The sequence below is a fragment of the Oncorhynchus tshawytscha genome, linkage group LG13 (assembly GCF_018296145.1).
Source record: "Oncorhynchus tshawytscha isolate Ot180627B linkage group LG13, Otsh_v2.0, whole genome shotgun sequence".
NCBI classification, from domain to species: domain Eukaryota; kingdom Metazoa; phylum Chordata; class Actinopteri; order Salmoniformes; family Salmonidae; genus Oncorhynchus; species Oncorhynchus tshawytscha.
In genome coordinates, this window is record NC_056441.1 from 28692765 (window position 1) to 28717295 (window position 24531).

At 44.2% G+C, this 24531-nt stretch overlaps 1 protein-coding gene across 3 annotated transcripts in view; it reads left to right on the forward strand.

The window, feature by feature from the left end:
- The window catches only part of col22a1 (collagen, type XXII, alpha 1), an 80009-nt gene that overhangs the window by 52896 nt on the left and 2582 nt on the right, over positions 1-24531 (forward strand). For all 3 annotated transcript variants that reach the window (XM_024441382.2, XM_024441383.2, XM_024441384.2), the window contains 39 exons: positions 3208-3261; positions 5490-5543; positions 5692-5745; positions 5879-5932; positions 6220-6273; positions 6714-6758; positions 6861-6923; positions 7050-7103; positions 7504-7545; positions 7997-8029; positions 8839-8892; positions 9719-9772; positions 11443-11496; positions 11585-11638; positions 11784-11837; positions 12032-12136; positions 12937-12981; positions 13595-13672; positions 13775-13810; positions 13918-14016; positions 14227-14262; positions 14375-14488; positions 15909-15962; positions 16139-16246; positions 16415-16468; positions 16677-16730; positions 16929-16982; positions 17197-17250; positions 17346-17390; positions 17957-18010; positions 18106-18159; positions 18505-18558; positions 22784-22855; positions 23037-23072; positions 23222-23266; positions 23359-23538; positions 23723-23789; positions 23915-24097; positions 24350-24427. In XM_024441382.2, coding sequence (XP_024297150.1) covers positions 3208-3261; positions 5490-5543; positions 5692-5745; positions 5879-5932; positions 6220-6273; positions 6714-6758; positions 6861-6923; positions 7050-7103; positions 7504-7545; positions 7997-8029; positions 8839-8892; positions 9719-9772; positions 11443-11496; positions 11585-11638; positions 11784-11837; positions 12032-12136; positions 12937-12981; positions 13595-13672; positions 13775-13810; positions 13918-14016; positions 14227-14262; positions 14375-14488; positions 15909-15962; positions 16139-16246; positions 16415-16468; positions 16677-16730; positions 16929-16982; positions 17197-17250; positions 17346-17390; positions 17957-18010; positions 18106-18159; positions 18505-18558; positions 22784-22855; positions 23037-23072; positions 23222-23266; positions 23359-23538; positions 23723-23789; positions 23915-24097; positions 24350-24427 — 2536 coding nt within the window. The remainder of the gene's footprint in view (positions 1-3207; positions 3262-5489; positions 5544-5691; positions 5746-5878; positions 5933-6219; positions 6274-6713; positions 6759-6860; positions 6924-7049; positions 7104-7503; positions 7546-7996; positions 8030-8838; positions 8893-9718; positions 9773-11442; positions 11497-11584; positions 11639-11783; positions 11838-12031; positions 12137-12936; positions 12982-13594; positions 13673-13774; positions 13811-13917; positions 14017-14226; positions 14263-14374; positions 14489-15908; positions 15963-16138; positions 16247-16414; positions 16469-16676; positions 16731-16928; positions 16983-17196; positions 17251-17345; positions 17391-17956; positions 18011-18105; positions 18160-18504; positions 18559-22783; positions 22856-23036; positions 23073-23221; positions 23267-23358; positions 23539-23722; positions 23790-23914; positions 24098-24349; positions 24428-24531) is intronic.

The window sequence follows — 24531 nt, forward strand, 5'->3', positions numbered from 1 at the left end:
AGGAACAATGGTGGCCCTCTTGAAGCATGTGGGAACAGCAGACTGGTATAGGGATTGATTGAATATGTCCATAAACACACCGGCCAACTGGTCTGCGCATGCTCTGAGGGCTCGGCTGGGGATGCCGTCTGGGCCTGCAGCCTTGCGAGGGTTAACACGTTTAAATGTCTTACTCACCTCGGCTGCAGTGAAGGAGAGACCGCATGTTTTCGTTGCAGGCCGTGTCAGTGTATTGTCCTCAAAGCGGGCAAAAAAGTTATTTAGTCTGCCTGGGAGCAAGACATCCTGGTCCGTGACTGGGCTGGATTTCTTCTTGTAGTCCGTGATTGACTGTAGACCCTGCCACATGCCTCTTGTGTCTGAGCCGTTGAATTGAGATTCTACTTCGTCTCTGTACTGACGCTTAGCTTGTTTGTTAGCCTTGCGGAGGGAATAGCTGCACTGTTTGTATTCGGTCATGTTACCAGTCACCTTGCCCTGATTAAAACCAGTGGTTCGCGCTTTCAGTTTCACGCGAATGCTGCCATCAATCCACGGTTTCTGGTTAGGGAATGTTTTAATCGTTGCTATGGGAACGACATCTTCAACGCACTTTCTAATGCACTCGCACACCGAATCAGCGTATTCGTCAATATTGTTATCTGACGCAATACGAAACATCTCCCAGTCCACGTGATGGAAGCAGTCTTGGAGTGTGGAGTCAGCTTGGTCAGACCAGCGTTGGACAGACCTCAGCGTGGGAGCCTCTTGTTTTAGTTTCTGTCTGTAGGCAGGGATCAACAAAATGGAGTCGTGGTCAGCTTTTCCGAAAGGGGGGCGGGGCAGGGCCTTATATGCGTCGCGGAAGTTAGAGTAACAATGATCCAAGGTCTTTCCACCCCTGGTTGCGCAATCGATATGCTGATAAAATTTAGGGAGTCTTGTTTTCAGATTAGCCTTGTTAAAATCCCCAGCTACAATGAATGCAGCCTCCGGATATATGGTTTCCAGTTTGCAGAGAGTTAGATAAAGTTCGTTCAGAGCCATCGATGTGTCTGCTTGGGGGGGATATTTACGGCTGTGATTATAATCGAAGAGAATTCTCTTGGTAGATAATGCGGTCTACATTTGATTGTGAGGAATTCTAAATCAGGTGAACAGAAGGATTTGAGTTCCTGTATGTTTCTTTTATCACACCATGTCACGTTAGCCATAAGGCATACGCCCCCGCCCCTCTTCTTACCAGAAAGATGTTTGTTTCTGTCGGCGCGATGCGTGGAGAAACCCGCTGGCTGCACCGCCTCGGATAGCGTCTCTCCAGTGAGCCATGTTTCCGTGAAGCAAAGGATGTTACAGTCTCTGATGTCCCTCTGGAATGCTACCCTTACTCGGATTTCATCAACCTTGTTGTCAAGAGACTGGACATTGGCAAGACGAATGCTAGGGAGTGGTGCACGGTGTGCCCGTCTCCGGAGTCTGACCAGAAGACCGCCTCGTTTCCCTCTTTTTCGGAGTCGGTTTTTTGGGTCACTGCATGAAATCCACTCTGTTGTCCTGTTTGTAAGGCAGAACACAGGATCCGCGTCGTGAAAAACATATTCTTGGTCGTACTGATGGTGAGTTGACGCTGATCTTATATTCAGTAGTTCTTCTCGACTGTATGTAATGAAACCTAAGATGACCTGGGGTACTAATGAAAGAAATAACACGTAAAAAAAAAAACTGCATAGTTTCCTAGGAACGCGAAGCGAGGCGGCCATCTCTGTCGGCGCCGGAAGTACATCAGCTGATATCTCAAAGTGCTGTACAGAAACCCAGCCGAAAACCCCAAACAGCAAGCAATGCAGGTGTAGAAGCACAGTGGCTAGGAAAAACTCCCTAGAAAGGCCAGAACCTATGAAGAAACATAGAGAGGAACCAGGCTATGAGGGGTGGCCAGTCCTCTTCTGGCTGTGCCAGGTGGAGATTATAACAGAACATGGTGAAGATGTTCAAATGTTCATAAATGAACCGCATGGTCAAACAATAATAATCACAGGCAGAACAGTTGAAACTGGAGCAGCAGCACAGCCAGGTGGACTGGGGAGAGCAAGGAGTCATCATGCCAGGTAGTCCTGATGCATGGTCCTAGGGCTCAGGTCCTCCGAGAGAGAGAAAGAAAGAGAGAAAGAGAGAATTAGAGAGAGCATACTTAAATTCACACAGGAGACCGGATAAGACAGGAGAAGTACTCCAGATATAACAAACTGACCCTAGCCCCCCGACACATAAACTACTGCAGCATAAATACTGGAGGCTGAGACAGGGGGGGTCATTTTTTCACCTATTCGGCTCGTGGAGTCAAACCAGGGACCTTTTAGATTTTAACCAAACTCTCGTAACTGCTAGGATACCTATCTACTTTGTCCTCCTTACTACCTCTACCAGAGCGCTAAGTCTAACCTGTTCACTGTGGGCTATTCAGAGTGGATCCCCTGGCCTAGTCTACTCTCTTCTGTTCTGTTCTGAGCAACACAACAGCTGGTTACAGCTTGGTCTATTTTCCCTTTGACCTTTTGGGCTGTTCTGTGATGGCTTGAAGCACTTAACTGTACCTCAGTGTGTTTTTACTGTTGCTGAGACCTTCACTTTGGTGGGATGGGGGCTGGCCCAGAGCCTTTAACAATTTCAATGACAAGGGATATAGTAGTTTCTGGGATGTAGTGTTAACTGAAGTTGAACTTTTCATACGGTGCTTGAGGTGTGTGTGTGTGTGTGTTTATTGAGGATGTGAAGTCACTGAGGGATTTCTGCTGTGATAATGGTGCTGTCATGGCCGACAGGTCCAGTCACATGGTTGATCATCCGTGTAGTGGACCTTCCCTGGCTCCTCACACGCTTCACAGTCCACACCGCAGCCATCATCAGTCAGCTGTTTCCCTGACAAGCCTCAAAGAATTGTCCACCCGCCCATACTTTACATTAACATGATCAGTCACAGTAGTAGGGCCGTCTCACGTTAAACATGATGCAGTATCTTACAGAATCCTGCAGGGGGCAGTATATCACAGTGCATTCAATGAGAGAGAGAGTCGGATTCAAGTACAGGAGTTGCCAAAGCAGCAGAGGTTTTAAAAGGTTGATTTTACTAAGTGAATAAACATGTTTTCCAGCACAGGTTTATTTTCTCGCAACATTATGTTTTTTTTGTTGATGTATGATGGTTGATTTTGTGTCTTCCTTTTTCAGGGCAAGAAAGGTGAAAGTGGATTACCTGGTGTTGACGGGCTACCCGGACCACCTGTAAGAATACCAGTTTATGTCTATGTGCTATCCATGGCAGGCACTCTTTATTGTGTCCTACAGTATCAGATCATTTACAGATATAGTCTGTGACATAAACATCTGTTGGAACATGAAGCCTATGTGTAACAGTATGATTCCCTGCATCATAATCAAATGAAATCACAGTTTATTTGTCACGCGCGCCGAATACAACAGGTGTAGACCTTACAGAGAAATGCTTTCTTACAGTCTCTAACCAATAGTGCAGAAAAGGTATTAGGTGAACAATAAGTAAGTAAAGAAATATAAACAACAGTAAAAAGATAGTGAAAAATAACAGTAGCGAGGCTATATACAGTAGCTTGGCTACATACAGGCACCGGTTAGTCGGGCTGATTGAGGTAGTATGTACATGTAGATATGGTTAAAGTGACTATGCATATATGATAAACAGAGAGTAGCAGTAGCATAAAAGAGGGGTTGGCCGGTGGTTGGTGGGACACAGTGCAGATCACCCGGTTAGCCAATGTGTGGGGGGGACTGGTTGGTCGGGCCAATTGAGGTAGTATGTGCATGAATGTATAGTTAAAGTGACTATGCATATATGATAAACAGAGAGTAGCAGCAGCGTAAAAGAGGGGTTGGGGGGAGGGGGGGAACACAATGCAAATATCCATTTGATTACCTGTTCAGGAGTCTTTTGGCTTGGGGGTAAAAACTTCTGAGACGGATTTTTGTCTTAGCGTTGGCACTCTGGTGACGCTTGTCATGCGGTAGTAGAGTTAACAGTCTATGACTGTGGTGGCTGGGGTCTTTGAGAATTTTTAGGGCCTTCATCTGACACCGCCTGGTGTAGAGGTCCTGGATGGTAGGCAGCTTAGCCCCAGTGATGTATATACCCTCTGTAGTGCCTTGCGGTCGGAGGCCGAGTAATTGCAGTACCAGGCAGTGATGCAACCAGTCAGGATGCTCTCGATGTTGCAGCTGTTGAACGCTGAGCTGTAGTCAATGAATAGCATTCTCACATAAGTGTTCCTTTTGTCCAGGTGGGAAAGGGCAGTGTGGAGTGCAATAGAGATTGCATTATCTGTGGATCTGTTTGGGCGGTATGCAAATTGGAGTGGGTCTCGGGTTTCTGAGATAATGGTGTTGATGTGAGTCATTACCAACCTTTCATAACAACTCTTTTGACACAATGAATGGAGTATGTGTCAGTTCTCATCACACCTCTTAAACCTTGGGCTCATTCAATGGCATTTCATTCTTGATGTTAACTACTCACCATGGACTGCGTACCTGACACAACTTCTCTCTCAGTACTAGCGTCACTAAACACTTCCACTGGATGGAAAATACTGTATTCTCTGCCTTTTCAGAACTCATCCACATTGCATAAATGAATTAATATTCAATATCACTCTTAAAAGCAATAATTAGCGCCTTAGGGCCTGGAATTTCTTTAGACAAGGTGACCACCCTACCAGCAGGGGTGGAAAAAGTACTGAATTGTCATACTTGAGTAGAAGTAAAGATACCTTAATAGAAAATGACTCAAGTAAAAGTGAATGTCTCACAGTAAAATACTACTTGAGTAAAAGTCTAAAAGTATTTGGTTATAAATATACTTTAAGTATCAAAAGTAAATGTCATTGCTAAAATACAGTTAATTATCACAAGTACAATGATAAAAAATTAAAAATTCCTTATATTAAACAAACGGCACAAATTCTTTCTTTTTTCCCCCTTTTTTTTACAGATAGCCAGGGGCACACTAACACAGACATCATTTACAGACAAAGCATTTGTGTTTCGTGAGCACCAGATCAGAGGCATTAGGGATGACCAGGGATGTTCACTTGATAAGTGTGTGAATTGGAAAATGGTCTTGTCCTGCTAAGCATTTGAAATGTAATGAGTACCTTTGGGTGTCAGGGAAAATGTATGGTGTAAAAAGTACATTATTTTCTTTAGGAATGTAGTAAAGTAAAAGTAAAAGTTGTCAAACATAAATAGGTAAGAACAGATACCCCCCAAAAATTACTTAAGTAGTACTTCAAAGTATTTTTTTACATAGTTACTTTACACCACTACAGTACCTACCAGGAATAACTCATCGCCCTACTATTATATTTCCACGACTTGCAGCTGACAGAATATCAGACCAACCTGGTGCTGGTACTGTATGTCTTGCCTGTTGGACTGAGATTGATGACCGTTTTTGTTGATGATGCTGTGTCTCTTTATAGGGTTCTCAGGGGCCTCCTGGAGGGCAAGGAAGCCCTGGACAAACTGGACCTCCTGTGAGTTCGGTGCACCAACAATCCATTGAAGGCTGTACAGCAGTTTACTGTCAGCAGTCATCCCAAAAGCTCATCCAAAGCAAATGTAACCCACTCAGAGGAATTGGAAATGATAGAAAAAGTAATATGTTCCATTCTCTTTGCTCAGGGTCTACCTGGCGAGATTGGATTTTCAGGGAAACCAGGAGAGGCAGGCAAAGCAGTAAGTTTACAGTATATTTTTTTCCACATTTACAGGTTACATGTTTGACATGTTATAATATGATTCACTAAAGTAACATTGAGTTGTCTCAGCACTCATGTCCCAGACTTATCCCAATATTTATTGTTGGAAGGGTTTACCTGGAAACGATGGGCTGGACGGACTTCCAGGCAATGACGGAGCCAAGGTCAGTGTAGCATTAGTAGAAGTAGTGATTCATGTTTTATAACCAACTGAAAGTTTCAGGTCTGTATTCCTCACAAAACAGTAAGGAAACATCTAATAACATGTAACATTCCAAAGTTCTAGAGGATGGTATCCTTACCGACACGTTTAGGTTCTCAGAATGTTGTCACATGGTAATGCCATGACCAACCTATTTTCAGCGTTGTGACAACGTTCTATGTTAGTTAGGATAATATCTGATACAATGCCATAAATGTACTAAGCTGTGTTATTCATTCATCTCCATAGGGGCCTAGAGGAGAGTCTGGATTGGATGGCTTCCCTGGTAAACCTGGTCCTAAGGTACAGTGATACTACTCTTTGTCCAAAATGGCACCCCTTTTCCTATATAGAACACTCCATAGAGCTCCATAGAACTACATAGGAATTACAGTCGGGTGCCATTTCAGATGCAACCTCTGTCTGGACACCCAGGCCATATCAATGGTACTTCATAAAAGTAATGCAGCAGACTGAAGTTTATATAGAGTCTATAAAGGTGACTTTTAAAGTATCCCCTTTCACCTAATCTGGAAGGATCATTAAATAAGAGCTGGAGTTGTTGAATAGAAACCATCTGAGATATACCTCTGCGTTTATAGACAATCCTTTTTCATTGCGCATGGCTCCTTACAGCCCCCCACTTGAATGCAGACATAGTTAATAGACAGTGTGACAGAAATGTCAATCGTGGTCTGAGGAATCTTATGATCTCATGATGACCGAATGTGTCCCTGCTATAGGGTGAGGAAGGACCACCGGGACCAAGAGGACCTGGAGGAGAGGGGGTGAGTTACTAATACCTGGCTATGACCTTAAATCATTATACTCAACTAAAAGTTCCCATCTCACATGCTCTTCATCTCTCTGTGTGTGTGTGTGTCTTACAGGGACAAGTTGGTTTAACTGGACAACCAGGTGTTGTTGGACCAAAAGGAGAGAAAGGAGGACAGGTGAGTTTGATCTCATAAGCACAATTAAAGCTACACTCCTGAATTGTGCATCAGCCCAATGACAGATTGCATCTAAATATCCTTGTGTACTATGCTCCTGTTTGTTTCTTGTGTTTTCTTTTTTAGGGTGACCAGGGACAAGGCGGCTCTCTCGGGCCAAAGGGTGACAAAGGTGACAAGGTAAGACAGAGATACAGTATGAGACATTGATTCACAAAGACTCATGTAAACAGCTAGCTACTGTATGTCACAACATCATCTAAAAGCCGTACAGTCTCTTACCTTTACCATTACTAGACAGTATCAATGAACAAGATTCTTGTTACTGTGTGTTTTGCTTGATGAGTGATTGGATGAGCACGGTTATTAGCTTAAAAGCTATGTTTGCTGCATGAAAGATGTTTGCTGCTTGTATTAGAGAGTGTATTTGTCACAGAGACTTCCTCTTCACTTTGTCTCACTAAGGACCACCAGGACAAGTGTTTTGTAATGAGTTAATTAACATTCACACATGATGTGTGTGTGTGTGTGTGTGTGTGTGTGTGTGTGTGTGTGTGTGTGTGTGTGTGTGTCGCCTCAGGGTGACACGGGACCCAAGGGAACTCCAGGAATACCAGGAAATGTGAGTAAAGTAGAGGGATGTTGATTGGTGCGAATGACCATATTAACCACAGGAGGTTGGTGGCACCTTAATTGGGGAGGACGGGCTCATGGTAATGGCTGGAGCGAAATTGGTGGAATGGTATCAAACACATGGTTTCCATGGTTTCCAGGTGTTGGATGCCATTCCATTTGCTCCATTCCGGCCATTATTATGAGCCGTCCTCCCCTCAGCAGCCTCCACTGATATTAATACACTGTAAAATAACTCAGGGAAGGACACAATGTATTGTAGTAAATTCGAACAGTGGAAATTGACATGTTTGTGAACCGAATCATCTTTCTGTCATGCATATATCAAAACAATAAAACATTTGGATCCATGTACAACTAAGCAAACAAAAAACTTCCTGGAAAAATGCATTGCAATTTGAGGATGCTTGCTGGCTAACTTGTCTCTGTTTTTCTCTCAGGTGGCCAATGTTATCCCTGAGCCTGGTGAGCCTGTAAGTACTGTAGCGTGTGCTTTAAGGCGGTGAGCCTACTAGATATAATTGGCTCACGCTCCCTAGTGAATGGTATTGAAGGCATTTCTCGACATCCTGGGGACCAAGAGAAACAATGAATACTGAAGTCGATCTGGTGTGACCTTGCTGGTTAGAAACTGCTCTGTGTTAGACAATTTCTCCAGGCATTTAAATTTAAATTCTCCAGGCATTTTTTGAAATGTTTAATTTTACCCCCTTTTCTCCCCAATTTCGTGACATCCAATTGTTAGTAGTTACTATCTTGTCTCATCGCTACAACTCCCGTACGGGCTCGGGAGAGGCGAAGGTCGAAAGCCATGCGTCCTCCGAAACACAACCCAACCAAGCCGCACTGCTTCTTAACACAGCGCGCATCCAACCCGGAAGACATCCGCACCAATGTGTCGGAGGAAACACCGTGCACCTGGTGTGCACTGCGCCCAGCCCACCACAGGAGTCGCTAGTGCACGATGAGACAAGTATATCCCTACCGGCCAAACCCTCCCTAACCCGGACGACTCTCGGCCAATTGTGCGTCGCCCCATGGACCTCCCGGTCGCGGCCAGCTGCATTAGAGCCTGGGCGCAAACCCAGAGTCTCTGGTGGCACAGCTAGCACTGCGATGCAGTGCCCTAGACCACTGCGCCACCCTGGAGGTCCTCAACACATTTTTTTTATGTAGGCTTTAGTTGATTGTCGCCAGTCCTAGAAACTGTACACAACATGTATTACTATACAGAAATATTACACAAACTGGATGTGCATTTATCCTGTTTCTTTCTCCCCAGGGAACACCTGGAGAGAGAGGAGAAAAGGGAGAGCAGGGGAATCCAGGAGATATTGTGAGTTCAGAATAGAAGGAGCCTTCTACAGTTCCAATAGAGTAACATTAGGCTGCATTTGGGGAAAATCAGCAGTGCTCCAAACTCTCCACTGGATGCCAAAAGAGATGCGAGTTGATGAAAGTGTCCCCTTTATTTGGTAGAGTCAGATGGACATCAACTATGCTGCAGTTCAGTGGTGGAAAAAGTACTTCACTGTCATACTTGAGTAAAAGTAAAGATACCTTAATGGAAAACGACTCAAGTAAAAGTGAAAGTCACCCAGTAAAATACTACCTGAGTAAAAGTCTAAAAGTTCTGGTTTAAAATGTACTTATGCACAGTGGTGGAAAAAGTATTCAATTGTCATAAGTATATTCTATACCTCAAATTCCCACACTTAGACATAATTTACAAACGCAGTATTTGTATTTAGTGAGTCCACCAGATCTGAGGCAGATGAGATGAACAATGAGTTATATTGATAGGTGAGTGTATTGGACCATAATGCTGTCCTGTCTGAGCACTCAAATTAGGACTTTTTGGTGTCAGGGAAAATGTATTGGAGTAAAAAGTACATATTTTCATGAGGAATGTGGTGAAGTAAAATGAAAAGTTGTCAAAAATATTAACAGTAATGTACAGATATCTCCCAGAACGACTTAAGTTGTACTTCAAAGTATTTTTATTTAAGTACTTTACACCACCGCTGCAGTTACAGTACTCCACCACTAGGATGGACACTGTTTGCTTTGAAAGGAATCATATGGCATTGCAAAATACAGAATCATTTGTTTGACGTTGAACATCATTCTGGGGATGTTACTAACCTGCGTGTTGTGTGAAGGGTCAACGAGGAGTGCCTGGTGAACAAGGCTTTGTGGGACTGCCCGGTCCACAGGTAAGGACTTCAGTCAATCAAATGTTATTTATATTTGGACACTCATCTATTCACAACCGATGTAGAGACAATAACATAAGGGCCCTTTAAAATACGTCATTTCTTTGGGCCTAACACCATTTTGTACAACGCTTAAAGAATGACTGCTTTTAAAAAGCACCGAATCCCTTTGAAACGGCCTATGTGGCCTCAATAGCAGTCAGAAAAAGTTATTTGCTTTTGACTACAAAGTGCAAATAGGATACTTTTGGTCATAAAGTCAGTCTCGTCTAAGACAAAGTTTTGAACATCCGTGTGTCACAAAGGGTAAATTAAGGTCTTGTGGTGAACAGCTGCGGTGATTGCTCTTTATCCAATAGCATAGACATTGAGACAGACACGTCACCATTTCTTTACTTGAGAAATACTGCATCAAACTCCTTAGTTAGAAGTAAAATTGCGCAACTAAAACATCCTCGGCAAAAACATCAAAATCAATGACATATTTCTTGAGTTATCTTAGATTCATTCTTGAGGAAGTGAAATAGACTTCTGCATCTACAGAGTCTCATAGGGGACAAACTTCATTAATTGGTCAGGAAACACTCCTTTAAGACTGAAATCTAATTTTTCTAATGAGCAACAGAAAAACACACATGGCAATCAATATGTTAAGTTGCTTTTTAAACCACATCAGGAGGCCATCTTTGAGGTCAGGGAAAAATTCTAAGACATTTTAGTGACCCTTTAATTCAAGTGCGCGCCTAGCAAGAGGCTGTTGTTTAGCTGTGTTTTTGTAGCGCTCATGTGATGGTAGAGTTTGCAAAACAAATACCCCGAATTGATGCAAATAATCATGATAGCATTTTGCCAGGTAAGCACAGCCTACTTTGTAGTTAACATTTAATTGAGAAGACGGTTTTCCTTGGCATCATCGCTAACGGCTAGACTTAAGCAATAAGGCCCGGGGAGGTGTAGTGTACGACTAATATACCACGGCTAAGCACTGTTCTTAGGCATGACGCAACACGGTATATATCCAGGCTGTATCACATCCGGCTGTGATTGGGATAGGGCGGCGCACAATTGGCCCAGCGTCGTCCGTGTTTGTCTGGGGTAGGCCGTCATTGTAAATAAGAATTTGTTCTTAACTGACTTGCCGAGTTAAATAAATGTTCAATTTTAAATAATGTAAAAAATATATATTGGTCATATATCACAAACCCAGAGAAGCCTTATTACTATTATAAACTGGTTACCAACGAAATTAGAGCAGTAAAACTAAATGTTTTGTCATACCCGTGGTATACAGTCTGATGTACCACGGCTTTCACCCAATCAGAATTCAGGACTCAAACCACCCAGTTTATAGAAAGTGGTAGACACTGCACGCACACAGACAGGGGCATTCTGGTCTTCAGAAAGTTGCAGGAAATACGAATCGCTGATGTATTCTGTTCATGTCTAATGAGAAACTTAGACAGATTAATACATTTTCAATACATTTAGTTGATTCGCTATGAGCTCAATCATTGTTTTTATATTGTCGAATTTCATCACGGATTGTATAAGGACCTACATAAGGTGTCCTCCATTGGAAAATATAAATCAAACCTCGACATCATTTGACATATTATACTGAATGATTTCCGCTTCCTTCATAACCTTGTTGGTTATCCCCTTCAATTCAGGGACCTAAAGGTGACATTGGCCCTAAAGGAGAGACTGGGAGACAAGGAGAGCCTGTAAGTTCTGGGTCCTTACTGCTGCATATTTGTCTGATAATACTATTACATATAGACAGTTGTGAATGAAGCCTTGTTTCTATTCCAGGGTCCTCCAGGATTGCAGGGTACACAGGGTACCCGTGGACTGCCTGGCAATGTGGTAGGTTCATTTTGCGAAAATGATAGCCCAAAAATATTTTAAACATATGGAATTTGTGTGTTGGTGCTCGAGGACATCCCTAATGCTTTAAACTAACCTTTGACCTAACGTGTGCCCTGAACTTCTCTCTCTGTCTATGACACAGGGCATCCCTGGAACCCTTGGACCACCTGGAATAGCTGGACAGAGAGGAGAGAGGGTCAGTAACCGTATCACTGCTTTGCTATATGGAAAAACAGGTGATCTCAAATGTGTTGTTCTAGGGACATCATATTGTAACCCGTAACTCGTGTGTCCTAGGGACCTTCTATTGTAACTCGTGCTGTGTGAATGACTAAGCTATGCTATGCAACACTATACTATGCTCATCTCCCTGTGTGTGGTGTGTTCCAGGGAGAGATGGGGAAGGAGGGTCGTGGTGGCCCCCCAGGCCCTCCTGGAGATACAGGCATACAAGGACCCCCTGGCCTACCAGGGAAGGGCAAAGACGGACAGAACGTAAGACACAGAAACATCACTGTATAAGACGTTCAAACCTCATTGTTACGTTCAAACCTCGAGTTTTTCCTGTCTGTGTGACCACAATAACAAAGGTCAAGACTTTTACATGGTCTTGTGGCGTAGGCAGGAAAACGTCCTGACTACAGAACTAACACACATCTAAATTGTTATCCAGACTCTAAGAAATATGAACCAGAGTTTGTTGGCACATATCCACTCAGGAAATGAAGATCTCAGGCTCTGGGGTTTCAAATTAAAAGCCATTCACATCCTGCACGAGTATTGGCTGCACATGTACATAAATCAACATGCATTTAAGTACAACCATACTGCGGTATGACTGCTTATGTTAGTGCGGTACAACCTGCATTATACAGTTATGCCAACGGTTTGACCTGGAACCTTTTTACTCATTTTCTACACCACAAACATATGGTGATTATGCTGAGAAAGCAAACAAACAGAACATACACCGTTTCTGCTTTATCACATTCAACTAATGAAGGAACCCAGCAGGACATGTGCTGTGTGTGTGTGTGTGTGTGTGTGTGTCCATTTTACTACCGTCAGCTGCTGCTCTATAACACATAACACATAGCCCTCATGCACACACCAGTACAGTACACCATTTGCACAAATACATAGTGATTATTCTCCTATGTGTTACATTGGTTTCTATTACCCTAGTCCAGGGAACTGTAGGACCATGTCTTTTATCCTATAAGACTTTAAATGCCAAGTGTTTGATTTGACCAGCCAGCGGGCTCATAATAGTGTTGTGTGATATTATATTACAGGGTGATCCTGGACAGCAGGGAATTGAAGGACAGCCCGGCCAGAAGGTAATGTCATTTTAAAGTTGGGTTGGGGTGGAAGGGAGGGAGGAGTAGAGAGAAACATTAGTGCCTTGAAGCCTTGAATGATTCTGGTGACAAAGAAGGTTTTCTTTTTCTCTAGCTTAGGAAGAAAACAATCCATTTTGGTTGGACAAAAGCAATTTTCTTTGTCCACCATACCGTGACTGACACACTGATTTAATAACAACGTTTTTGGGAGCAGGAGATTAGTGGGGTGGCGGGATAGAGAGAGTAATTAATTGAGGATAGTGCAAGGCCTTGCATGCACATTCTATTGATTACATCTCTGTAGTTGTTAAACCATCCTCCATGGTCACCTTTACAACCACCTCACTGAATACTAAAACTTCAGATTGGATTCTCTGTTGCTAGAAATAAACACGAATGTGATGCATCTTGCCTGAGCAGCCGAGACCTGCAAAGATCAACAACCACTCTGCTCAGCACAGAAGAACTCTCTGAGCCAAACATTACGATAGTACAGCAATGTCATCAGAGATTATTGGCAATTGCATTAAGAAGACACTGGTTGGATGGTGACCAAGGTTCTGTTGGTGTCTTATTGGATGGTAACCAAGGTTCTGTCTGTGTGTTCCAGGGCCAACCCGGATCCCAGGGACTTCAGGGGGTTCCAGGGAACAGGGGTCCTCCAGGAGAAGGCAAAGTCGGACCCCCGGTATAGACAACCACTCTACACATATAACCACGCCACACACACACACACACATTCAATCTTGCAGCATATTTTGAACATTGAGAACATCTTTATCTTTTACAGGGACCTTCAGGGCCAAATGGTGCAGTTGGACCGGCGGTAAAAACATTTTTGTCATAATTAGAGGGACAAAGTCAATTTGAAAACATGAACTGAGTAATGTTGAAAAAAAAGTTCAACTGACTGCTGTTTGTTTCCTGGTTCAGGGCATGAGAGGTCTGTCAGGCATCGCTGGTACACAGGGACCTGCAGGACACAATGGTTTACCAGGACGACCAGGAGAGAAGGGATCCCCAGGAGAGCCAGTAAGTTGACCAGTACAGTAAATGGGGTTGGAAACGTCCCAACAACACTGCAAACTCAGGCCAAATACTGTACCTTCACTATACTGTACCTTCGTTTTCACTGCTCTGATGGAATACCTATGAGGACGTATTCAAACAAATAATGTGAAAATCAGTCCAATCAACCTTTGTATAATAATGGATCAAACTAATATAAACCATCTCTTTCAGGGAGCAGCAGCAGACTTGTCGGATTTGGATCTGAAGGTAAGGAGGAGAGCGCTGTTAACATAGTACTGTTTCCTCCATCTTTGATGACACAGTTTATTCTGAGACAGAAGGATTCTTTCATCACTCAGTGTTTCTCCTATTCCTTCAGGATGTGTGTTCAGAGTGCCCAGCCGGAGCCCCGGGACAACCTGGTCTGCCAGGGACACCAGGGGACAAGGGACAAGCTGGACCCCCAGGGAAGAATGGACAGGACGGGTACCAAGTAAGGACAAAGTCAGAGCACCATGCTATTCCATCTGTTGTATGATCAAGGCACATCCTGAATCATTAATAGTAATAATATGATCCTTTCTATAGCACTTCTTCAGACTCTCAACACTACAAAGAGAACTTATGGCTAGGCGGCGCGCCAGCGGGACACCTGTCGACTACTTCCGGTGAAATTGGAGGGCGCGCAATGAAAGAAATAGTCATAAAAATGATGGATATTAAACATTTAGGTACATACAAGTATATTATATCGGTTAAATGCTTAAATTCTTGTTAATCTAACTGCATTGTCCGATTTACAATCGGCTTTACAGCGAAAGCATGCCATGCGATTGTTTGGGGACGGCGCCCCACATCAAAATAAATTCACAAATAGCAATGAAATATTCACTTACTTTTTGAAAATCTGATTTGCAATCCAAAGGGTCCCAGCTACAACATGTAGTATCGTTTTGTTAGATAAAATCCTTCTTTTTATCCCAAAAAGTTTGTTTAGTTGGTGCCATCGATTTGAGTAATCCACTCGTTCAACTGCAGAGAAAGAAATCCAAAAAGCTATCGCTAAACTTTGTTAAAACTAGTCAAAATATGTTTATATTTAATCATCAGGTACCCTAAAAGGTAATTAAACTACAATATTTCATACGGAAAGAAGTACGTTCAATAGAAAAGTGATATTAGCAGGTGTGCATCCTCTTCATCGTGCGCGCACAGACTGATTTCCAACTCTTTGTTCCTGTATCAAAACTCAGAATTCTTCCTCGTTTTGGAAGAAACAAGTCTGAAACCTTGAACAAAGACTGTTGATACCCAGTGGAAGCCATAGGAATTGCAATCTGGGAGCTGGATTTAACTTTGGGCTCTCAAAAAAAAAATGTTGGTATTTCTTTGGATTTTCTCCTACCATATCTATTGTGTTATAGTCTCCTACATTATTTTAACATTTCTACAAACTTCAGATTGTCTTCTTTCCAATGGTACCAATTATATGCATATCCTGGCTTCAGGGCCTGAGCAACAGGCAGTTTACTTAGGGCACGTCAGTCAGACAGGAAGTGGAGTTAAATAAATCTTCTTCAGGATAGGGTCTATTTAACTTCATAGAAGTAGCATGCCTCAGACAGTGGCGTAGGAGAATAGCGAGGAGTCTCCTGTATTCATCACACTGTGTTTGACTGAAGTGGTGGGAAGGTATGAGACTGGCTCTCTCAGCAACGTTAGGCTTCCTGTCGTCTGGGGGGTATAGTGAATGATCAGGACCTGGAGACAGGGCTGCTGATGGTCTTTTTGGAGAGGGAGAGAGAGGGAGAACCAGGGTGAGAGACAAAGACAGACAGACCTGAAAGAGAGATATAGAGAGATTAACTTTAGCTTGCCAGGAACTGATGGTGTCTGCGTCATTGTCATTGCAGGGCAAGGCAGGCCCAGCCGGAACCTCTGGACCCCCAGGAGCTAACGGAGAAAAGGCAAGTCCTCCTCAACCACACTCGATTATTACCCGCACACTTTTACCTTCCATAGAACATAAATTATTGAGTTGAAGACCTGAAAACATCTAGTGGTTTGTGTCTGTTATGTCCCTTGCCATACAACACAGTGGCCAGAGGTGATATGCATTATTTATTTACTGTTTGTCCTACAGGGTGTGAAAGGTGATAGAGGACCCCAAGGAGGGCCTGGAGACAAAGGTGAAATAGGCCACACCGGACCCCCCGGCCACCCCGGTGCTGCTGGCATCATGGGGAATCCTGTGAGTACATGTACCTGCCTGGTGGTACTACCAGTGCCTACCATAGGCCACCATCTTTGCTATTTAGTAATCTAGTCTCATATCCCTGTGTGCTGTATTGCCAACTCCTATGGTCATTGCAGTAGGATGAATGTTCTTTTTGACTCTTCCCTCTTCATCTCTCTGTAGGGTAACAACGGTCAACCCGGCCCCATCGGTCCCCCAGGAGCCCCTGGAGAAAAAGTCAGGATGTTGTCAATGTGTTTCATTTTCAGACCACATATTGCACTACATGTCATCAGTTTTATATCGGCCTCATCCCACTGGCTGGCCATATAGATCAACTGGCCTGAGTGTTGTTTTGGCAGAGGTCATTAATCATGGTTGTGTTGTTGTTGATTTATCCTGGTTGAATCTGTGGAACTATTTTGTGTCTGTTTCCACCCTGCAGGGCAAGGAGGGGATGAAGGGAATCCAGGGGCCACCAGGTCTACCAGGCTTAATGGTGAGAAACGCTGTTGATAAACTCTTGTGAAGGAGTAGAAATGACCTGCTGAAGACATACAATATTATTGATACTAACAATACTAGTACTACCTCTATCTCAAGCTAACCATGATAACATACGTGGAACTTATGGAGTGGACTGTAAATAAACAGTTTGAAAATTAAGTCTAAATTCTAAAAGCTGAATGTTCCACAGGGTCAAATGGGCAAAATTGGCAAAGATGGCCGCCAAGGAGAACAAGGAGAATCTGTGAGTACACATGATATGGCCAAGATATTATTCCCAACATATTCTGTATATCCTGTACTGTATATCTAATTAGGGCTTAATTTCCAGGGATACATTCTGTACATAATCAGTCATAATGGTCTCTGGCTATACATGGCACAATAGGTGTCCCCTGCATATTTAATGCACATAATTCCCTTGGTGTGTGTAATCTAACCATGTGGTGTGATCTCAGGGTAAACAAGGAGAGCCAGGACCACAGGGACAACCCGGACTCAGGGGAATGCCTGTGAGGAACTTAAACTGTGGGGAGGATTATTTAACTGTGTGGTTAATGAAAATATAACTTCACTAGTATTCACGTTGATGATTATCTCCATGCAGGGCTTCAAGGGTCACAGAGGAGAGCCTGGACCACCAGGGTCAAAGGTCAGTCCTTTGACTCCCATGTCACAATAGTCAACACATTAGATGACTAGGCCATAAAGTGTTGAATATGAACGTGGGCTTCTGTCTTCCCTGGTCTGTCAAGATCAAATCATCTCACTCTCAAAATTGTGACACATGCCTACTCTTATTAAATCTCACTCAGCTCTTAGCTCTAGTATACGATATCTTCCACAGCAGTGTGACCAATAGCATGTCTCAGTATAGTGTGACCAGGCTCACATCCCCGCCAGCCTTTTCTCTGACCGAGATGGACCAAGTCCCCGAGGATTATGTTGGATTGACTCCTCTCTACCTCCATGTCAACCTATGGATTTTAAAGAACACATTGTATGTACTGTATAAGAGTGTCTCGCCTTGACCCCAGACTCGTACATCCAGGCCATCAAGGTCAAGGCGTTTGAATTTTTCCTCTAATCCCCATACATTTGACCATTGGAGCCCCTTTCTATAGCTATAATCAAAACATTTTCTATAGAACTAAATTAGGAAAAGAGGGGCCTACTGTGAATTGATTGATTAATATATATCTGTCCTTAACCAATCAGGGTGAAGATGGAAAGGAAGGCCGTAGCGGACCGGAGGGCAAACCTGGCCAAGACGTGAGTAAGAACATGAATTTAGCCAACCATAACTCTGTAATTATCAACATACAGGGAATGTCTCACTAATATATGCGTTGTGTTTGTTTTTGAAGGGTAATATTGGACCACTTGGACCAGAGGGCCTTGCTGGCCGGAGAGGGGAGAATGTAAGTCACCTTTACACTGCAGTTGACAAGCCTTTATCTGCTGACACTTAGCACTCCAGACTTAGCACGATGGCAACCTGGTTGATAGAAAGTGACACTAATGTCTGTCTGTATTTCTCCCTCTCCCTCCCTCTCTACCTCTCTCTCCCTCCCTCTCTACCTCTCTCACTCTCCCTCTCTTACCTCTCTCACTCTCTCCCCCTCTACCTCTCTTGCTCTCTCTCCCTCTCTACCTCTCTCGCTCTCTCCCTCTCTACCTCTCTCTCACTCTCTACCTCTCTCGCTCTCTCTCCTTCTCTATTTCTCCCTCCCTCCTTCCATCTCTACCTCTTAACCTCTCTCAAGGGTAAACCTGGTGAACCAGGACCTTCAGGAAAGCCAGGAGCCCCTGGTACTCCTGTGAGTGATTATTTATATACAGCACTAACTGCTCTTAACATTGCATGCATTGCTTCTGTGAAAACAGAAACATGCACATGCAGTGAAATGCTGTTTGTATTTCGCGAACACAGCAGCTTCCCTCTACCATGTATCTGGTACTGCACAGCCAGCTAGATCAAGCCCCACCAAGCCCTTGTAAATATGAATATTAATCACTTGCAGCTGTTTAGTCTTCCACTGCAAGATCTTTTAGGAGATTTACCTCCAACAATAGCAACGTTCATAAGAATGTCAGAAAGCAAAACGTCAACCAGTCCCTTATAACGAGTAGTGCTGCCTGTGAGATAATAATGCCGTTTTATGGGATCTTAACCAACCGTGCTATTTTGTTTGTTTTTTCGCCTTGTTTGTAACTTATTTTGTACATAATATTGCTGCTACCGTCTCTTATGACCAAAAAGAGCTTCTGGGAGCTTCTGGACATCAGAACAGCGATTATTCATCTTGAATTGGAAGAAGAATTTTTCTTTAATGAGTCGGCCCGAGAGGGATTGACTCCAGACACCCAAACAGGCCCTCATCCCGTCATTCGCAGGATAAAGTGACAGAGGATTTTCACAGAAGGAGATCGGGGTGACTTATGAGGATCAGTCAATGAGTGGCTAATCTGCCTTTGCCATTGGTACTATTGGCCAACGTAAAATCTCTGGATAATAAAATGGACAAACTAAAAGTGCATATACCCTACCAGCGGGACATTAAAAACTGTGATAACTTATGTTTCACAGAGTCTTGGCTGAACAACGACATGAATAACATACAGCTGGCAGGTTATACACTGTACCGGCAGGATAGAACAGCAGCTGGTAAGACATGGGGTGGCGTCCTAGTATATTTGTAAACAACAGCTGGTCACGGGTGCACCTCAGCCACGCTCAAGGTACTAAACGATATCATAACCGCCATCGATAAAAGACAGTACTGTGCAGCCGTCTTCATCGACCTTGCCAAGGCTTTCGACTCTGTCAATCACCATATTCTCATCGGCAGACTCAGTAGCCTCGGTTTTTCGGATGACTGCCTTGCCTGGTTCACCAATTACTTTGCAGACAGAGTTCAGTGTGTCAAATCGGAGGGCATGCTGTCCGGTCCACTGGCAGTCTCTATGGGGGTACCACAGGGTTCAATTCTCGGGCCGACTCTTTTCTCTGTGTATATCAATGATGTTGCTCTTGCTGCGGGCGATTCCCTGATCCACCTCTACGCAGACGACACCATTCTATATACTTTCGCCCGTCATTGGACACTGTGCTATCTAACCTCCAAACAAGCTTCAATGCCATACAACACTCCTTCCGTGGCCTCCAACTCCTCTTAAACGCTAGTAAAACCAAATGCATGCTTTTCAACCGATCGCTGCCTGCACCCGCATGCCCGACTAGCATCACCACCCTGGATGGTTCCGACCTTGAATATGTGGACATCTATAAGTACCTAGGTGTCTGGCTAGACTGCAAACTCTCCTTCCAGACTCATATCAAACACCTCCAATCAAAAATCAAATCAAGAGTCGGCTTTCTATTCCGCAACAAAGCCTCCTTCACTCACGCCGCCAAGCTTACCCTAGTAAAACTGACTATCCTACCAATCCTCGACTTCGGCGATGTCATCTACAAAATGGCTTCCAACACTCTACTCAGCAAACTGGATGCAGAATATCACAGTGCCATCCGTTTTGTCACTAAAGCACCTTATACCACCCACCACTGCGACTTTATGCTCTAGTCGGCTGGCCCTCACTACATATTCGTCGCCAGACCCACTGGCTCCAGGTCATCTACAAGTCCATGCTAGGTAAAGCTCCGCCTTATCTCAGTTCACTGGTCACGATGGCAACACCCATCCGTAGCACGCGCTCCAGCAGGTGTATCTCACTGATCATCCCTAAAGCCAACACCTCATTTGGCCGCCTTTCGTTCCAGTACTCTGCTGCCTGTGACTGGAACGAATTGCAAAAATCGCTGAAGTTGGAGACTTTTATCTCCCTCACCAACTTCAAACATCAGCTATCTGAGCAGCTAACCGATCGCTGCAGCTGTACATAGTCTATTGGTAAATAGCCCACCCATTTTCACCTACCTCATCCCCATACTGTTTTTATTTATTTACTTTTCTGCTCTTTTGCACACCAATATCTCTACCTGTACATGACCATCTGATCATATATCACTCCAGTGTTAATCTTCAAAATTGTAACTATTCGTCTACCTCCTCATGCCTTTTGCACACATTGTACATTGTATATAGACTCCCCCTTTGTTTTCTACTGTGTTATTGACTTGTTAATTTGTTTATTCCATGTGTAACTCTGTGTTGTCTGCTCACACTGCTATGCTTTATCTTGGCCAGGTCGCAGTTGTAAATGAGAACTTGTTCTCAACTAGCCTACCTGGTTAAATAAAGGTGAAATAAATAAAAAAGGAAGTCTTGAGGTTTTGTTCGCCTGAGGTAAAGTATCTCATGATAAGCCTTAGACCACACTATCTACCAAGAGAGTGTTTCATCTATATTCTTTGTAGCTGTCTATTTACCACCACAAACTGATGCTGGCACTAAGACCGCACTCAATGAGCTGTATACAGCCATAAGCAAACAGGAAACATTCACAAGGCCGCAGGGCCAGACTTATTACCAGGACGTGTACTCTGAGCATGCGCTGACCATCTGGCAAGTGTCTTCACTGACATTGTCAACCTCTCGCTGTCTGATTCTGAAATACCAACATGTTTCAAGCAGACCACCATAGTCCCTGTGCCCAAGAACACTAAGGTAACCTGCCTAAATGACTGCCGACCCGTAGCACTCACGTCTGTAGCCATGAAGTGCTTTGAAAGACTGGTCATGGTTCACATCAACACCATTATCCCAGAAACCCTAGCCCCATTCCAATTTGCATACCTCCGTAACAGATCCACAGATGTTGAAATCTCTATTGCACTCCACACTGCCCTTTCCCACCTGGACAAAATGAACACCTATGTGAGAATGCTATTCGTTGACTACAGCTCAGCGTTCAACACCATAGTGCCTTCAGAGCTCATCAACTGGATCCTGGACTTCTTGACGGGCTGCCCTCAGGTTGTAAAGGTAGATAACAACACATCCGCCAAGCTGATCCTCAACACATGGACCATCAGGGGTGCATGCTCAGCCCCCACCTGTACACTCATGACTGTACGGCCAGGCACAACTCCAACACCATCATTAAGTTTTCCAATTACGCAGTTGTAGGCCTGATCACCGACAACGATGAGACAGCCTATAGGGAGGAGGTCAGAAACCTGACCGTGTGGTGCAAGGACAACAACCTCTCCCTCAACGTGATCAAGACAAAGGAGATGATTGTGGACTATAGGATAAGGAGGACTGAGTACGCCCCATTCTCATTGACGGGGCTATAGTGGAGCAGGTTGAGAGCTTCAAGATTTGGCATGGGTCCTCAGATCCTCAAAAGGTTCTACAGCTGCACCATCGAGAGCATCCTGACGGGTTGCATCACTGCCTGGTAAAGCAACTGCTTGGGCCTCCGACCACAAGGCACTACAGAGGGTAGTGCATACGGCCCAGTACATCAACGGGCCAAGCTTCCTGTCATCCAGGACCTCTATACTAGGCGGCGTCAGAGGAAGGCCCTGAAAATTGTCAGTCTCCAGCCACCCTAGTCATAGACTGTTCTGTCTGCTACCTCACTGCATGCGGTACCGGAGCACCAAGTCTAGGTCCAAGAATACAAGTCTAAACAGCTTCTACCCCCAAGCTATAAGAATCCTGAACATCTAATCAAATGGCTACCCAGACTATTTGCAGTGCCTTCCCCAACCTCTTTTGCGCTGCTGCTACTCTGTTATTATCTATGCATAGTCACTTTAATAACTCTACCTACATATACATATTACCTCAACTACCTCGACTAACTGTTGCCCCCACACATTGACTCTGTATCCGTACCCCCTGTATATCGCCTCGCTATTGTTATTTTACTGCGGCTCTTTGTTTGTTTTTGTTTTTTGAGTGTATTTTTCTTAAAACTGCGTTCTTAGTTAAGGGCTTGTAAGTATGCATTTCAGTGTAAGGTCTATACCTGTTGTATTCGGCGCATGTGACAAATACAATTTGATTTGATTGTTCAACTACAGTATGACTACGCCATGTGAAAGTCCCCGTGTTTCTGTGTGTATTACAGGGTCCCGCTGGAGCCAAGGGAGACCCTGGGAACCCAGGATTACCAGGCTTTAGTGGTCCAAAGGGACCTTTGGTAAATAGCGATTCCTGCTCCTCAACGTCATTACTAGTGTGCTAAGCTACTGTTGCTACACCTCCTAGTCCTTCATGTTGGAACAGTCTGAGTTGATGTTCAGCCATAAGAGGATTTCAAGTTGTGATGCAAGCATTTCTGATTTGATCAAATTCTTCCTTCCGTCTCTCTATCTATCTAGGGTCCTACTGGTCCTGTCGGCCCAGAGGGAAAACAGGTAAGAACCATTGAGTGATTGATTGATTGGTTCGTTTTCATCAGCTACTTTTAGTATCTTTACACTATGAAATGGATATGATGTGGAACATGGATTGGGAGATGTCTTGCCAACGACACACTAAACAAACTCTTTTGTCTGTTTCACAGGGTATGTCAGGCAGAGCAGGAGAACGTGGAGTCAAAGGAGAGCGGGTGAGTACATACAGGAGCAGGCCCAACCACAGACCATAAATAGACCATTGTTTATATTGTCTCTGAGTGTGTTTTGTTGGATGTCTTTGTAGGGCGACTCGGGTGGGAAGGGAGATAAGGGATCTGTTGGAGATCCAGGTATGCCTGGTAACCCGGGGCCCCCAGGCCGTAAGGGCCACACAGGGTTGATGGGTATGTCCGGGCCCCCAGGAGAGGTGGGACTTACCGGGCCTCAGGGAACACCTGGAAACCCCGGACAACCTGGACCACGAGTGAGTAGTGATTTGAATACTTGCAATGGCTCCCCAGAGTTAACCGCCAGGTTTTTAGCTCAGCAGGTTAACGGTCTTGTTATTTACAATATACTCTGGTTCATATCCAGTCAAAGTGCTATAGAAAATAATACAGGCATCTGGAAATCGATGACGTAAACATGCTAATTTCTCCTTCCAACAGGGAGAGTCAACATCACTGGAAACAATGAGAAGGCTGATCCAGGAGGAACTAGCTAAAGCGTTAGATGGTGAGACTGGCGTATTGTTAGGGACAATGGAACATTAGTGCAATCTGCAATGTATGCAATGTATGTTTGACCTCATATGAGCTGTGCAAGTCCTAATCGTGTGTGTCCGTGTGTCCCACCTCCAGACAAAATGGCGTACCTGATGGCCCAGATCCAGCCGGCCCATGTGAAGAGCACGGCAGGTCGGCCAGGACCTCCAGGCCCCTCGGGGAAAGACGGGAGCCACGGTCGCCCCGGGCCCCCAGGGGAGCCTGGCATGCCAGGGCAGAATGGAGGAGACGGCATGAGGGGACCCATGGGTCCTAAAGGTAACTGATCCAAAGTGAAGAACCATTATTATTGGTCACACATACTGTATTTCTTGGTTCAGATATACAGACAATGTGAGAGCATAAGACTAAAAAGTGTAATATTGTCAAACCACTACATGAGAGGTTTCAGGTTTCCACAAAACACATTTACACCAACCATTGATATTAGTTGCCTTTGGTGTTCTTGATTTAGACACTGTCTGTAAGAACATCATTGTGAGTGTTGTCGGTCATCTCTGTGCCGTCCAGGTGAGAGAGGATCCAGAGGAGACAAGGGAGAAAATGGAGTTGGACAGAGAGGAGAGACTGGACCATCAGGTCCTATAGGTACAGTACTGTTGATCTATTACAGCAATATATCAATGGAATGTCTCTATTACGACAATATCATTATAAATGGATGTTTGTTTGTGTCCATCTTGAGATCCGTA